This window comes from Anastrepha ludens, chromosome 6, assembly GCF_028408465.1.
Source record: "Anastrepha ludens isolate Willacy chromosome 6, idAnaLude1.1, whole genome shotgun sequence".
NCBI classification, from domain to species: domain Eukaryota; kingdom Metazoa; phylum Arthropoda; class Insecta; order Diptera; family Tephritidae; genus Anastrepha; species Anastrepha ludens.
Window position 1 is genome coordinate 41,184,765 of NC_071502.1, and position 16,352 is coordinate 41,201,116.

Genomic DNA, 16,352 nt, shown 5'->3' on the forward strand with positions numbered 1-16,352 from the left:
GATGAAAAAAACACCCATTATAATAAATAATATAAAAAGTTGTAATATATAACAGCTACTCTATCTTCAATCAACATATGTACATCTCTTACAACAGTTTTAATTAAAAAGCGACGGTTAATTGCTTTGATCTTTTAAGTGGTTTGGCACTAGCCTGTCAGGCCATTCAATTTGGCGAATACCCTTAATGCTATTAAAATATATCAGTGTACGTTGAGAGATCCATTCTGGCATGCATTCAAACCAGACAGAAGGAGTTCGACGTCACACGAGGCTCAATTACGTTCTGGATACTGTAGCAGGTTAAACTCCTACTTATCCAGAATCGACCCCGACATACTAAACATATGTCCGGCATGTGAAGGCACCGCGCACAACACTAATTACCTTTTCACATGCCCCATCAAACCCATTCACCTAACACCCATCTCCCTCTGGACCCAACCTGTCGAAACAGCCAGTTTCCTGGGCCTACCGTTAGATGAGCTAGACGAAGACGACCGGTGATTACACTACACTGACAGGGCAAAGCCACTACTACAACAACAGTTCGACGTAGTGCTGTGAATTTTTCTTCGGTGTTTTTATCCGTTCAAGGTTTTGTGATCTTATGAACTTAGGTCTAAAATATTAGATTTAAATAATGCATAGACAATTTATCAGGTACTGAGTTACTTAAGGGGTTATACGCAGTTATGACTTTCAAAAAAATCGATTTTTTTATTGCATTTTTGTAATGTACATATATTCAAAAGTATACGCACGAACTTTGAAGTAGATCTAAGCAATACTTTCGGAGTTATACCTAAATATGTAGAGATGCCTCGGCACGTTTTAAGGTAGGTATTGAAACTTTAAACGTGTTTTTTCAAAACGGTTACGATGTACACCGCAAATCGTCTTTTTTTAAAGGAGGTTCCAGAAATCGCCTGCAGCGCGCTCTATAATCAACATTTTCATAAATAAAAAATTGTATTACGTTCTTGAAGGATGCTTTTATAACCGCCAAAAATTTTCAAATTAAAATATTCTGAAGTTTCTTCAGGATAAATCCTTGACAACCCGTCTTTTATTTGCTTCATAACTGCGTATAACCCCTTAATTATCATGGATCTGTAAGAGTTGACTCCAATGGAATAATTAATTAAATTGCCAATCAAGTCATGGAGATATTTTTTTATTATAATTCCAAGTATTTTCTTCTGTATCTTTATGGAATTATCCTTTTTTCAAGTATAATTTATTTACATATCATATAAATAGCATTGGTTTTTGCGCGCTACACATATTAGAGCTTAAACTAAAAAAAACTCGCAATGGCAATTGCCTATAATCGATAAGCGAGATAAGTGGTGATATTATCCACAACTATTTATTTAAATTGTGTTAATTAATATTATTTATAACATTTAAGCGCATATGCAACGGCGCGTTTATGGCTTCAATCATTTCACAGAATCGCTGTCTACGTGACGTCACACTTGTGCAATTGATTCGTGCGTTGTTTTGGTAATCTTCTTTTTCTTGGATTCTTCTGCACATTCCACATGGCCCTCGAATGGGCGCAATCTTATATTCTATCATTCTTGCGTGAGTGCCAATTTAGACTGATGTACTCAGCGAATAAAGATTAGATGGAATCTTACGCAACATGGCGTGGGAGTATAAAATAAGGTTGCACTTGGCTATGAAGCGGACAATTGAATGAAGGCAGATCGAATATGAAAAGAGCATAGCTGTCGAATACCACAATGTCGATGTTACTTAGTTTGCCGTATTTGCAACGAGTGTCCACAAATTTCATTATTGTGCCACAAATGGAGCATATATGTACATTCATACGTACTTACATACATTCATACGTGGTTTGTGCGTAACTAAGAACGGGAGTACATTTCTGCCATTCAAAAAGCTCGGCCAAGCATCTAACAAAGAATATGTGCGTCAATGCATGTATGCACTTGATCAAAAAGTTCCCGGAATATATTCAGAAAATTCAAAATACAAGTTTATTCCCCAAAAACAATATTATCGCCTTCAAAGTATTCCCTATTAACTGCAACGCACTTATGCCCGCGTTTCATCCAGCTCTCAAAACATTTCTGGAACTCTATTTTCAATATAGCCATCAGAGCCGTCGTCTATTTTTTCATTACTTCCTTTCAGCTGTTAAAACGGATTCCCCGTAGTGGTTGTTTGACTCGATCAAACAGAAAAAATTCGCAGGGAGACATGTCAGGTAAATTCGATGGCTGTTAGATGGTATTCGTTTCGTTCTTGGTTAAAAATTCACGGATAATGATAACACTGTACGACGTAGCTTTATCATAATAAAAAATCCACGAGTTGTTTTCCCACAAATTCGATCGTATTTGGCGAATTGCCTCACGTAAACACCTCTTTACATGCAAATAATAGTCTTTATTAACTGTCTGGCCTTCTGGCACAAATTTGCGGTGTACAATACCGTTGTAATCCATAAAACCGAGAGCATCGCTTTTTTTTACTGAAAACGACGTGATGTTTTTGGTCTTGGTTCATTCGGAGCTCTCCACTCACTTGCCTGATGTCTGTCGTACTTATAAACCTCTCCAGTAATGGTGCATTTGATGAATGTTGGATCGAATTCAGACATAGAAATCATGCTTTTGGCAATATCAACGTGGTCCCTTTTTTGCATGAAATTCAGTTATTTTTGGACCAACTTTGCAGCAAACCCTCATTAACTATCATGTCCTGAATGGATCCATAGGCAATGTTCAAGTCCTTTGCCAGCTCTTTGATGGTTAATTTGCGGTTATTGAACAACTTTTTTTTCTCTTTATTGATGCTTCCCCCCAGTTTTCGAACGATCTATGGACTTACGATCTCTTCTGAAGCGTCCATGCTAGTATGCCACTATTTTCTTTAGAGCATCATTACCGAAACAGTTTCCCAGTATTTCTACGGCTTTCGCACCATTGAATTCATTTTTAACGCAAAATTTAGTACAAACTCGTTTAAAACTGGAAAAATCGAGAACACGTACAGAGATAGATTTACTCAAAACGCCGTAACTTTTACAAATGTAAAGCTATGGAGGATGGTTCCATGTGTAGAAGTCCACGCAAGTGGGGAAAGTTACTGATCGCCATTCACTTGGGAGTGGCCAGGACGATTCTTCTACATATGGTTCAAGCAGCTCACAACGGCCGGGATTAGCCCACGTATCCTCTGGGTAGCTTCCGAACACCCGTTCGGGAGTGAGCTAACGTGAGAAGGCGAAGCATTCCAGGATAGCTGGTTGTGCGCTGGGTTTGGGACCCGCCACGAAATAAGGAATATAATTTGAGGGCATGCACCTGGAATGTCCGGTCCCTTAATGGGGAAGGTGCCTCTGCCCGGCTGGTTGATGTCCTCGTGAGAGTAAAGGCTGACATCACTGCCATCCAAGAGATGCGATGGACGGGGCAAGGTAAGAAAACCATAGGACCTTGCGACGTCTACTACAGCTGCCATGTAAAGGAGCGCAAATTCGGTGTCGGATTTGTTGTGGGAGAGAGACTTCGTCGCCAAGTACTGTCGTTCACTCCGGTGGACGAGCGTCTCGCAATAATCCGCATCAAAGCGCGATTTTTTAACATCTCGCTAATTTGCGCCCACGCCCCGACGGAAGAGAAGGACGATGCGACCAAAGATTCCTTCTATGAGCGCTTGGAACGTTCCTATGAGCGCTGCCCCCGCCACGACACAAAAATCGTGCTTGGCGACTTCAACGCCAGGGTGGGCAAGGAGGGAATTTTTGGTCCCACAGTCGGAAAATTCAGCCTGCACAACGAAACATCCGGTAACGGACAGAGGCTGATTGACTTCGCCGGGGCCCGAAACATGGTAGTCTGCAGCACCAGATTCCAGCATAAAAAGATACACCAAGCTACCTGGCTGTCACCTGATCGAAAAACGCGAAACCAGATCGATCATGTTGTGATAGATGGAAGACACGCTTCTAGTGTATTTGATGTACGTACGATCCGAGGACCCAACATCGACTCGGATCATTACCTTGTTGCAGCCAAGCTGCGCACCTGTGCAGCAAAAAACGTACATCTACCTACGCAAAGAATGTTCGACATCGAAAAGCTGCAATCACAACAGACAGCCAGAAGATTCGCCACTCGACTCTCACTCCTGCTCTCGGAGAGCACTGCCCAACAAACCGGCATGCGCGAGCAATGGAGCAACATTTCTCGTTCACTACGTACCGCCGCCGAAGAAGAAATCGGATTCCGGCGAGCCCGAAAAAACAATTGGTACGACGAGGAATGTCATGCTGCCGCAGAAAGAAAGGATGCCGCCTATAGAGCCACGCTGCGATCGGGCGCAACGCGAGCCATGTGGGATCGCTACAGAGAGCTGAAAAAGGAAGAGAGACGTATTATCCGACAGAAGAAACGAGAGGCCGAAATACGTGAGTGCGAGGAGCTTGAGATGCTGGCCAACAGGAACAACGCCCGAAAATTTTACCAGATAGTTCGGCGGCTCACAGAAGGTTTCAAGACCGGGGCGTTTTCCTGTAAGAACAAAGACGGCGATCTGGTGACTGACGTACAGAGCAATCTTAAATTATGGAGGGAACACTTCTCGAACCTGTTAAACGGTGACAGCTGCGCATGTCATAGAGAATGTGAAGATCCCGATACCCCAATCGTTGGCGACGGAATTGTCGTTCCGTTACCCGACCATGACGAGGTGAGAATAGCAATATCACGGCTAAAAAACAACAAAGCCGCGGGCGCCGACGGACTGCCGGCTGAGCTATTCAAACATGGCGGCGAGGAGCTGGTAAGGTGCATGCATCAGCTCCTATGCAAAATATGGTCGGATGAAAGCATGCCTGCCGATTGGAATTTAAGTGTGCTCTGCCCAATCCATAAGAAGGGCGATCCTGCAATTCGTGCCAATTACCGCGGGATTAGTCTTCTAAATATCGCATATAAGGTTCTAGCAAGCGTATTGTGTGAAAGGCTGAAGCCCACCGTCAACCAACTGATTGGACCTTATCAGTGTGGCTTCAGACCTGGAAAGTCCACCATCGACCAAATATTCTCAATACGCCAAATCCTGGAAAAGACCCATGAAAGGAGAATCGACACACACCATCTTTTCGTCGACTTCAAAGCTGCATTCGACAGTACGGAAAGGAGTTACCTGTATGCCGCGATGTCTGAATTTGGTATCCCCGCAAAACTAATACGGCTATGTAAGATGACGTTGCTCAACACCAGCAGCGCCGCCAGAATTGGGAAGGACCTCTCCGAGCCGTTTGATACCAAACGAGGTTTCAGACAGGGTGACTCGCTGTCGTGTGACTTCTTTAACCTGATGTTGGAGAGCATCGTACGAGCCGCAGAACTTAATCGCTCAGGCACAATTTTTTATAAGAGCGTACAATTGCTGGCGTATGCCGATGATATTGACATCATCGGCCTTAACAACCGCGCTGTTAGTTCTGCTTTCTCCAAACTGGATAAAGAGGCAAAGCGAATGGGTTTGGTGGTGAACGAGGACAAAACGAAGTACCTCCTGTCTTCAAACAAACAGTCGGCGCACTCGCGTATCGGCACCCACGTCACTGTTGACAGTTATAATTTTGAGGTTGTAAAAGACTTCGTGTAATTAGGAACCAGCATTAACACCGATAACAATGTCAGCCTTGACATCCAACGTAGAATCTCTCTTGCCAACAAGTGCTACTTTGGACTAAGTAGGCAATTGAGCAGTAAAGTCCTCTCTCGACGAACAAAACTAACACTTTACAAGACTCTCATCATGCCCGTCCTAACGTATGGCGCAGAAGCTTGGACGATGACAACATCCGATGAAGCGACGCTTGGAGTGTTCGAGAGAAAGATTCTGCGTAAGATTTTTGGACCTTTGCACGTTGGCAACGGCGAATATCGTAGACGATGGAACGATGAGCTGTATGAGCTTTACGACGACATAGACATAGCGCAGCGAATAAAGATCCAGCGGCTTCGTTGGCTGGGTCATGTCGTCCGAATGGATACAAACGCTCCGGCTTTGAAAGTATTCGATGCGGTACCAGCTGGTGGTAGCAGAGGAAGAGGAAGGCCTCCTCTGCGTTGGAAAGATCAGGTGGAGAAGGACTTGGCTTCACTTGGTGTGTCAAATTGGCGCCGGTTAGCACGAGAGAGAAACGACTGGCGCGCTTTGTTAATCTCGGCCAAAATCGCGTAAGCGGTTATCGCGCCAATTAAGAAGAAGAAAGCTATGGCTACAAAATTTAGGCAGGAATGTTAATCATAGATGTGGTCACCTAATAAAAAACAGAACTCAAATCAGTTGACTTAGGGCGTCGCCTAGCGGTTGTTCCAGGAACTTTTTAATCAAGCTGGTATGTACATATTAATATGTCTAACTAACAGTGGAAGTGTGAAGGCATTAATAGTAGAATGCCCCCGCAGACTGTTCCCAAGCGAAATGCCATATACGATTTTGACCCAGATTTTTAATTATGAGTAAACCATTCTTTGTACTTTCATACACACAGTAGCGCGCACTAAAATCCAGACATCTGTGTAGCGATATATTATAATTGAATTTTAACGGAATATAGGAGACTCGCTGAGAATTTAATGCCTTCAATAGAACTCTATTCACAACAAGACGAGTTAATTTTATGTCCCATGTCATTGGGCCAAATGTGTACGGATTCTATTAGTTTGTAAGTTTTTAAACTTTTTCGCCCTTACCTTTATTTATTCCTTATCAGTGTTAAGGATTATTTGTTGCGGGGAAACGGTATTTTGGCTAAAGAATGGTCTGGAAATAGTCCCAATCTCAACCCGTTCGAAAATATTTGGTACAATTTGAAGCTAAAAGTGACGAAAAGGAAAACCAAGATGCTATCAGGAGCTAGATGTCATTAGCGAAAATGTTTGGTATGACGGCATTACCGACGAAACCATACAAAATTTAGTTGACTGCGCATAAAAAAAGAGGAAAAACTAAATATTAATTACAATTTTTCTCAAATTAATTAGAACTTCCGAGCAGCGAAAATATTACTTTAAACAATACTCTCATTGAAGGCTATTAAAAATTTAATAAACTCGTTTAATAAATAAATTGCAATTTCCGCCAAACGCTCTATACTCGTACAACTTTTTTTTTTTTTTTGTTTTTGGAAATTTGTAATAAAACAGCTAAGGCATACAGTTGCGGTCAAAATAATAGTAGTGCTAGTACCGCACATAATTTAATATATTTATTATTTTTCGTTGTATTCTTTGTGCTGTGTTCTCCTTAAGATATTGATGTACAGACAGAGTTAAAAAAAAAGTACCGTTATAACGGTATACATTAGTACTTGGTGACGTAATTTCATTTATTTTCAAGTTTATTGGCTAATGAGTCAGTCAAAATAATAGTAGTGCAAAGAGTGAGCGTAGAAAAAAATTAACAAAAAGGTAAGTACTACATTTTTTTATGTATTTCCACATCATTTTGTGAAAACCTGATTGAATTTTATTGTGGTACGAGGCAAGCACGCACCGCTGAACAGTGCAATCCTATAAAAAACTAATTTTGAAAGCGAAAGCTTACAAAGAAGTTGAAGATATTGTGGGCTGTTTACCGGCAATGTTTTAAAAAATTAAATAAATAATTGGCGGACCTACAGTTTCAAGCCCACTCCGAATGGCAGATATTTTTATGAGGAGCTTTTCCATGGCAGAAATACACCCGAAGGTTTGCCATTGCCTACCGAGGGGCGACCGCTATTAGAAAAATGTTTTTATTAATTTTGCTTTCACCGAGATTCGAACCAACGATCTCTCTGTGAATTCCGAATGGTAATCACGCACCAACCCATTCGGCTACGGCGGCCGCCAACGGCAATGTTTTGTAACGCATAAAAATATAAATCCCAACCAGAGACACGTGGACAGCGTCCCGCATTTACTGCTAAGTCAAATAATAGTGTGATTAGGTATTCAAAGAATAATCCTTTCGCACCTGCTACTAAAATTAGAAGTGAACTGGATTTGGAGGCAAGCGTGGAAACTATTTGTGGACGTTTGCGGGAACACAACTTGGCAGCTCATAGCCCAAGAAAAGTGTCATTACTAACTAAAAGGCATGTGGCACAAAAGCTAAAGTTTGCAAATAAGCACTTCGATTGGCCCACCGAGAAATGGAAAAATATTTTGTGTACAGATGAATCCAAAATCGATGGTACCAGAGGATCTCGCTAATACATTAGACGACCCGAAATACACAACCACAACTATTAAACATGGAGGATCAAGTACTATGATTTGGGCATGGTTTTTCATTTTATGGTGTAGGACCGATATACTGGATAAAGGAAACCGTGATGATTGAAATATGGAGGAAATTGAGCTACCATATGCTCGCGAAGAAATTCCACTGCTTTGGGTCTTCTAACAGGACAATGACCCAAAGCATTGAAGCAAGTTGACGCAGCAGTGGTTACAGAGAAAAAGGGTTGTGGTTATGAAATGACTTGCATAGTCTCCAGACCTCAGTCCAATAGAGAATTTGTGGTGCGATGTGAAGAAGAAGGCTGTTTCTGATGCTCATCCAACAAATAATAATCAGCTTTGGGAAACAGCTGAGCGGGCATGCAAATCAATACCTAAGGAACGATGTGAAAACTCTTTAATTCGATGCATCGGCGATGTGTTGTGGTAATATCGAACAAAAGATACGGTAGTAATTACTAGATTGTTATGATTATTTAAGTATTATTTTTCCTTTAAATGTGATGAAAAGAAAAGGTGTTTTTTTATTCATGAAAATCGTACTACTATTTTTTTGGCCGCAAAAGTTTTGATGCAAGAATGCGTATGAAATTTAATTATTTTTCAAAATTTACTTTCATGGATTTCTTATTAACAGTCATAATTCCTTAAAATAAAAACAACAAAAATATGTTGCATAAAAAATCTTATTTCTTCTTCATTTCTTTCCCAAAGTGTGGCCACTACTATTACTTTGACAGCAGCTGTATGTATGTCTTAAAATTCATTTCGACTCAGTTTCTGGTGACCAAAAATGCAATAAAAATTATGTAGATTTTTGAGTCTCCGGATTTCCGTGTACGCTACTTTGTGCATATTTTTTTTAACAATTACACTAAAAATGCCGCAGTACACAGTCTTGAGCAGAAATGTGCAAGGGAAATGTTTGAGTGTTTGCAGAGGATTTGAGGCAATGAAAAGACAAACGCGTTCGGGAAGGCTATTTAGTATGTAGATATATGTATGTATATATAGTAGTATGTGTAACAGTTTGAATGCCCGCGTTACTGCACCTTTTGTCATAATTCACTCGGCCACCTGTCATGCTTGAACTGAGCCGTAATCAATTTGAATCGAGTGGACGTGCATAAACAATTGCATTGACACTGAGAGGAAAGGATATATGTATGTATGTATGCATGTACATTAGGTCGACTCGCCGTACCTGTCAAGGAATAGCACTGCTTTCTTAAGCGAATAATAAATGTTTATATATTTTATGACTTGCGCCAAAAAGACTTAAGTGCACATTATTGAAGTGAAACTTCTTAGGTGTCGATGGACGAGCGAGAATGGAGAGTAAAATTTCAAGGTCATGCAACGTTTTGGGTATTTTTGTTCCGCGAGAGAAAAAAAAGATATAACGTAGAGGAAAAGGAGAGAGAGAGCTATACCTTATATATATCTTAGATACACTTTAGGCTATTTTTCCTGAGTTTCTCCTTGTGGTTGCTAATTTCTAATAAGATAATACTGCCTACTTTTTGGCGCTTGTTAGTTGGTGCAAACTTGTAGGAAATATATTTTTGGTGCCTACTTTTTCGCGTTATATTTTCTTTATGCCTACTGTTTGGGGCGTTTTTGACCCCATTTTTTTGCATTTTTTTTAGTGCCTACTTTTTGGCGCTTATTTTCGTTTCCTGGCTAGTGCTTGTGCGTACTATAAAGTGTTATCCATTAGGCGTCGGTCCTAGAATCCCTGCGTTTGTGCGGGTGATAAACGCTCGGAGTAGTGCGCGTTCTTGTTGTTTTGTGGCCGGCGTTTACCTACACCGGTCGACCCTTCTCCGTTTTTTGTAAATTTTGTCTATTTGTATTCTCTGCAAATGTTGTATATATATATACATATATATATATATATATATATATTCTTTCTTTCTCTCTCATTCTCTCTCGGGTCTCTCCCTCTTTCTTTGTCTACCTTGAAAGTTTCACTTCTGTTGAGTGTACTACGCTACACGCACTTTTTAATAAATAAATCGTATTTTTATTCTAAATCATACTGTTTTATGGATCATGGCATATCTGCCCCGGCCAACTTCGATATTTCGACATTTTTCTTAATATCAAAAATGCCTGAACGAAATCGATGAATGGAACAAACAAAAAACAGCTAAAGAATTTTTTAGTATGAAATGTCACCTGGACAACAAGCATAAACTTTAAATTGTTTGATCGTTACTTTACGAGATATCGATCACTACAGCCATCGACCGAGGATATAATGGATTTCTTATCGCCCAAACTATAATAATATTTTAAAATTCATTGCTCATGGACAATGTAAATTTATTTCATATGCATATGTATGTGTATAAATACATACAAATATAAATAGAAGTTATTGGCAGAAATTACCCAAAAATGGCTTAACTTAATCTAGGAATTATATTTTGGGAATTAATTCTTTTAATTTGAAAGTAGACCGCCAAGTTGCGATGCTTCGCCAATATGAAGCTGTCATGTTACCTGCGCAAATTAGGATCTCAATGAATTATTTCATAGAAGAAGCGGATTCATCTTAAATTTGATTGAATAAAAACGAACTCCTTACTTTTCTACGCTTTGTCCACATAAATTTGGACGTTTGCTCCCAAGTCACATTTTTTTGTTGCATTACTAACTACTCTACAAACTATCTGTGTATTTCTAAATTGATTATTATACAATATTTAAGGGGCTTTTTACCAATTTCTTATATTTAACATTTACACGTTTTAATTGCTACATTCTTGTTTGGAAAATACCTTTGAATACTAGCCAAATTTTTTTAGCAATACTCAAAAGGCTGGAGCCAGGCTTTATTGAACCTCTTGAGGACTTCACTTCATACACCCAAGTGATGGTAACCTCATCGGAAACATATTCCGTCAATCCCAGTGTTATTTTAATGAAGCCGACAATGTATTCAATCGAGTGCTCGTGGCGACTATACAACTTTGCTTCTGCTGTAGCCCCATTTTTTTTAAGTTTTTTATAGCGTCTTGCGGAACATGAAACATGTTGATATTTTCTTGCGCCCATTATCTTATGGCACAATTTATAACTTGCTTTTGCCATGTTTGTTTAACTAAATTCGTAACAAAATTTAATTAGCTGTTTTAACTTTTCTAACTACCAGGTACACAAGTATAAACATTGCCCTCAAATTACACAACAACCGGAGCAAAAACTATGGTGACTAGGATAAATTTCAACTTAAATAAACTCAATAAGTAAAGCTTGTTTTATTTGTTGGCATACATTCGTACTATAAAATTGGAAAGGGCATTAGTTATTGCTCTTGTTTGCTTTATTGACTGCCCTTATTATTACCTGTCTGTATTAGTTCATTTACTGAAGCTAATCTTATCATCTACCATGAATAAGTAAATATTATAAATATATTAGAAATATAAGTGCATATTTAACTTTTAAGCTAAAGAAAACAGACTACAGCCGGGAGGCAAGAAAAATAGCATAGAACTTATGTCCACATCAAAGAAGATATAGACTGTAGGACACAGAAGGAGAGGCGCTGTAGTTGGCAGGTAGAAGCCTGTAAGCACAAAGGTTCACAGCGTAAGAATTAAATTCTAATATGTAACTATCGGCCACTTGTTTAAATGGAACTTACATGTGCGTGTGTGTGTATGTGTGTGCGAAAGGGGTGTCGCTACACTGGGGCGGAAAAGCCTCAAAGAAAATAACATGATAAATGCAAATTTATAATTTATTCATTAAATATTTAGGTTTTACTAGAAAACTTACTAAAATTCAAATTTCAGCGAATATAAAAACAAAACAGCAAATAATGGCAGTGGTGATGCCAACGGAATGTTTGTCCTACAGATTTTACTTTACCTCCATTTTTGTTCAAAATTCCTAGAATGAGCAACACAGTGTCTTGCTAAGGAAGCCGATTTGTCAAAAGGGAACAAGAAACTTGTTTGTTGGGCAAACGTTTTATGATGGAATCATGGCTAAAGAGACGATTTACCAATTGGCTGAGTATAATTTTTCCTTCTTTTTTAGTAAAACTTAGAAACAAAATACAGGGTGGCTGATGAAAGCCGCTACAAAAAAAAATTGAATAACTTTTTTTCTTTTTAAGTTATCTGTTCCATTTTTGTTTTAATTTGCAGATTGGTCTTTAAAATTTATTAAAATGGATAACTGGGACACGCAAACAAGAATTTGGATAGTCCGCCGCTATCACGCACTGGAGTCCGTAGTTTTGGTACAGAGAGAGTACAGGCGGATGTTTGGCGGCGATCCCCCGAGCAGATGGACCATAATGAGACTGGTGAATAATTTTGCTGAGCAAGGAACAGTCGCAAGAAGGCCTTATCATCGAAACCCACCAGTTCGGACGGAGGAAACGATCGCTGCTGTAGCTGCAGCTATACAAAGCAATCCAAGGGTTTCAACAAGAAGCTTATCTGCTCAACTTGGTGTCAGCCGACAGTCTTTGCAAACAATAATGCACAAAGATTTAAACTTATTTCCCTACAAAATTCAAATGGTTAACAAACTGAATGCAGCAGACTTGCCGATTCGCTTGGAATTTTGCCAGAAGATCCTGCAAATGGTGGAAGAAGACCAAAACATGTTAAACTGCCTTTTCATGTCTGATGAGGCCCATTTCGATTTAAACGGCAATGTGAACAAACAAAATTGTCGAATATGGAGTACTTCTAACCCACAGATACTCCACGAGACGGAATTGCATCCTCTTCGCGTGACAGTGTGGTGTGCGGTTTCTTCACGCTGTATTGTCGGGCCTTATTTTTTTGAAGAAAATGGTCACACCGTTACGGTTACTGGAGACCGTTATTTGAAAATGCTGAAAGAATTTTTCTATCCAGAACTACGCTGAAAGAGAATTCCTTTCAACTCTGTATGGTTTCAACAAGATGGGGCAACGTCTCACATAGCCCAGACTGTTATGACAGAGTTGCGACGAAAATTTCCTAATAAACTGATTTCAAGAAACTCCGAATTTCGTTGGCCCCCCAGGTCGCCTGACCTTACTGCACCTGACTTTTTCTTGTGGGGTTTATGTAAACAATGTAAACAAGAAGTTTATAAAACAAAGCCAACAAATTTGGATGAACTAAAACAATCCATTCGGGCAACAATTGCGGCTATTCCTGTCGCAACTCTCAAAGCAGCAATGAACGACTTTTTACTAAGATGCCGCACTTGTGTCAACGAGCATGGGCGGCATTTAAATTCAATTATTTTTAAAACTAGTTAAGCTACATTTAATAAAATTTAATGACCTTCAACTTGAAAAAAAAATAAATGAATTCCATACACTAAAAAAAAAGTTATTTGAGTTTCTTAACGTATCAAAATTCATCAGCCACCCTGTACGTTAAATACGCCGGCTGTAGATATCTCACTGTTAGAGATCTCATAACAATATCAAAACGCTAGTGCTACATTTCCAGACTGGTACTTCAACCATTTCACCTACCGGCCTACTAATTAGCTATTTTACGTATTTTTTCAGTACCTTTATACATTCCCATGGCAGCCGATTCTACGTTACCGGAATGACTCGGATTTTTCCCGACCAAGGGCTGCGGCCTCAGTAAACTAGCCCTGTCTAGTGAACCATTTATCATCATCGTTTATCAAAGGAAAAACATGTTTCCCTCTTTCTTCATGCTTCGTAAATGTAATCCTTTATAAGGGAGTGTCAAAACCCCTTGTCATTATTTACCTAAACTTTTATAATTGAATCATGCTAAAATACGGCTTTTGTGTCAAATTTCAAATTTTTATTTTCTTTTCAAATTTCGCTTGTACTTACCCAGCACAAATTTGGCAAACAATCCCACCGCTGTGATGACAATCTGACTAGCAATGAGCCAGAAACCTGAATGATACCGCATGCGGTTGAATATCCAATCGATGTTATAGCTCATAGCGAGTTGTGACTGTGGTTGGGGCTCTTGCTGAGGCTGGATGTGATACTGGCGAAATGCAAAGGCGATGATGAAGGCGAGATTTGGTGTTCGTTCGTTTCGTTGGTGGTTGTGATGGTTTTGAGATGGTTGAATAGAGAGAATAAAAACACAAGGAAATTAAAAATGTATGAATTAATTGATTGCCGTTTTGTTGTTTTTGATTTTTCGCTTTATTTAAAAACGCTTTTGTTAAACTTTTTTTTTTCTTTAAGGCACTTAAGGCTGTACATACATTTGTATGTATGTAAATAACATTACTTTTTAGTGAATTTGGTTAACTGAAACAATGTTAAAACAATTAATAAAGCAAAACTCTCTATCTGTATTTCATTTCAAGTTGTTGCACAAACGAAAATGCAAGAATTGCGTGTTGCACAATGACAGCGAAACGCGGGCGTGCTTAAAATAGCTTCACAAAATATACATATGTATGTATTGTATATGTATGAGCAGGCAATATGCTTCTTCAGAAATAAATTTTTTATTTTTTTACTTGATAATCGCACTGGGAATTTATTGTCACTTAAGGCAGAAATTTCATAGAAGATCATAGTTTTTCAATAATCAAAATTTTATGCACTGGCCAAAAATGTAAAGAGGTAAGATTTTAATATTACTTTTTTTCTTATTATTCAGCTGCTATTTTATTAATAAACTTTTCTGTTTAACCTTATCGTTACAAAGGCGTTTTGACGCGGTTTATAGTGGAGAAAAACAAAGCGAAAAATTCGAGCTTACAGGTCAAATAAATTTGTATTCATTTTCTATTATATTTCATTTTTAAATAATTTTTCGATGGGAAAAATTAGCTAAGGTTTAATTTCTTCAAACACACTGACAGTCAGTGTCACTAAAAATCGTGCAATAATTTTTTTGACAGTTTTTGTTCACTTGTTATCTTTTATACATTCTAGCGAAAACAGTAAAACCTAAAAAAGATTTCTAAAGTTATGAAAAAAATTCCGTTCAAATTTCAAACTTTTCATAAATTTATTATAGAGCCGATTATTATATATATATATAATTGGCGCGTACACCCTTTTTGGGTGTTTGACCGAGCTCCTCCTCCTATTTGTGGCGTGCGTCTGGATGTTGTTCCACAAGGAGGAGCTTTTTCATGGCAGAAATACACTCGGAGGTTTGACATTGCCTGCTGAGGTGCGACCGCTATTAGAAAACAACTTTTTCTTAATTTTGGTGGCTCACGGAGATTCTAACCTACGTCTTCCAAATGGTAGTCACGCACCAACCCATTTGGCTATGGTGGCCGCCTTTTGCAATACTATACAGAAATAGCGAAGTGAGAATTTGACAAAATTTGTAATAAATACCAAAAAACAGTACTAAAAAGCACACAGGCTATGCCATGCAAATCAAAGTTCAGAAGGACAAAGCTAAAAAAACTCTAAATCTGAAAAAAGAAGCACCAGAATTTATTCACAAATTGTGGCGTTAGAAGTTATGAGCCTAAGTAGCACAGATATTATGGGCCCAATGTATGAAGAAGTTACACTTCTATAGATTTCTCATCTCAATATAGGACAACACGGTCTGGGAAGCTTGGAGGAGAGTATTAAAACTGACAGCAACCCTTTTCTTCGTAAGTTGTTTTCTTGCTGTAATTATTTTTTGAAATCCTAATCCTAATTATGGGCACCAGACAAAACATTTTAATTTGCAATTAAAAATTTTGTTCTTGCTTCTTTTGGAACTATGTATATATGTGTAATTTCACTTCATATTAAATTACACAATAGCTGCGTTTTTTGTTGTTACTAATAATTAACTTTAATGATAAAACAACAAGAAATCGGAAACCAAATTTCTTGAATGCCGAATAAAAAATGCATCGACAGCCGAGCGACACGCCAGTTATTAAAAATTAGATTACGGACATGGTTTCTTGGAGGCAGAAGCGAAAGTTAATTTTAATAAGATTCTTAGAAAAACGCCCAATCGCAGTGGGCACTTTATTAATTATTGGCTACATTTTTTCCAGAAACATGAGCTACAATAATTAAAATGGTTAAGGTTTTTAAACATTTTTTGTGTCAAATTTTCAAGTCGATCG

General features: G+C 38.7%; 1 protein-coding gene across 4 annotated transcripts in view; it reads right to left on the bottom strand.

Moving 5' to 3' along the window:
* Positions 1-16,352, bottom strand: part of LOC128866208 (tafazzin) — a 37,896-nt gene that overhangs the window by 16,423 nt on the left and 5,121 nt on the right. For 2 of the 4 annotated variants that reach the window (XM_054106756.1, XM_054106758.1), the window contains exon 2: positions 14,125-14,275. In XM_054106756.1, coding sequence (XP_053962731.1) covers positions 14,125-14,275 — 151 coding nt within the window. Of the gene's footprint in view, positions 1-14,124; positions 14,288-16,352 lie in introns of all 4 variants that reach the window. The other 2 variants (XM_054106754.1, XM_054106757.1) reach the window with 1 other exon arrangement.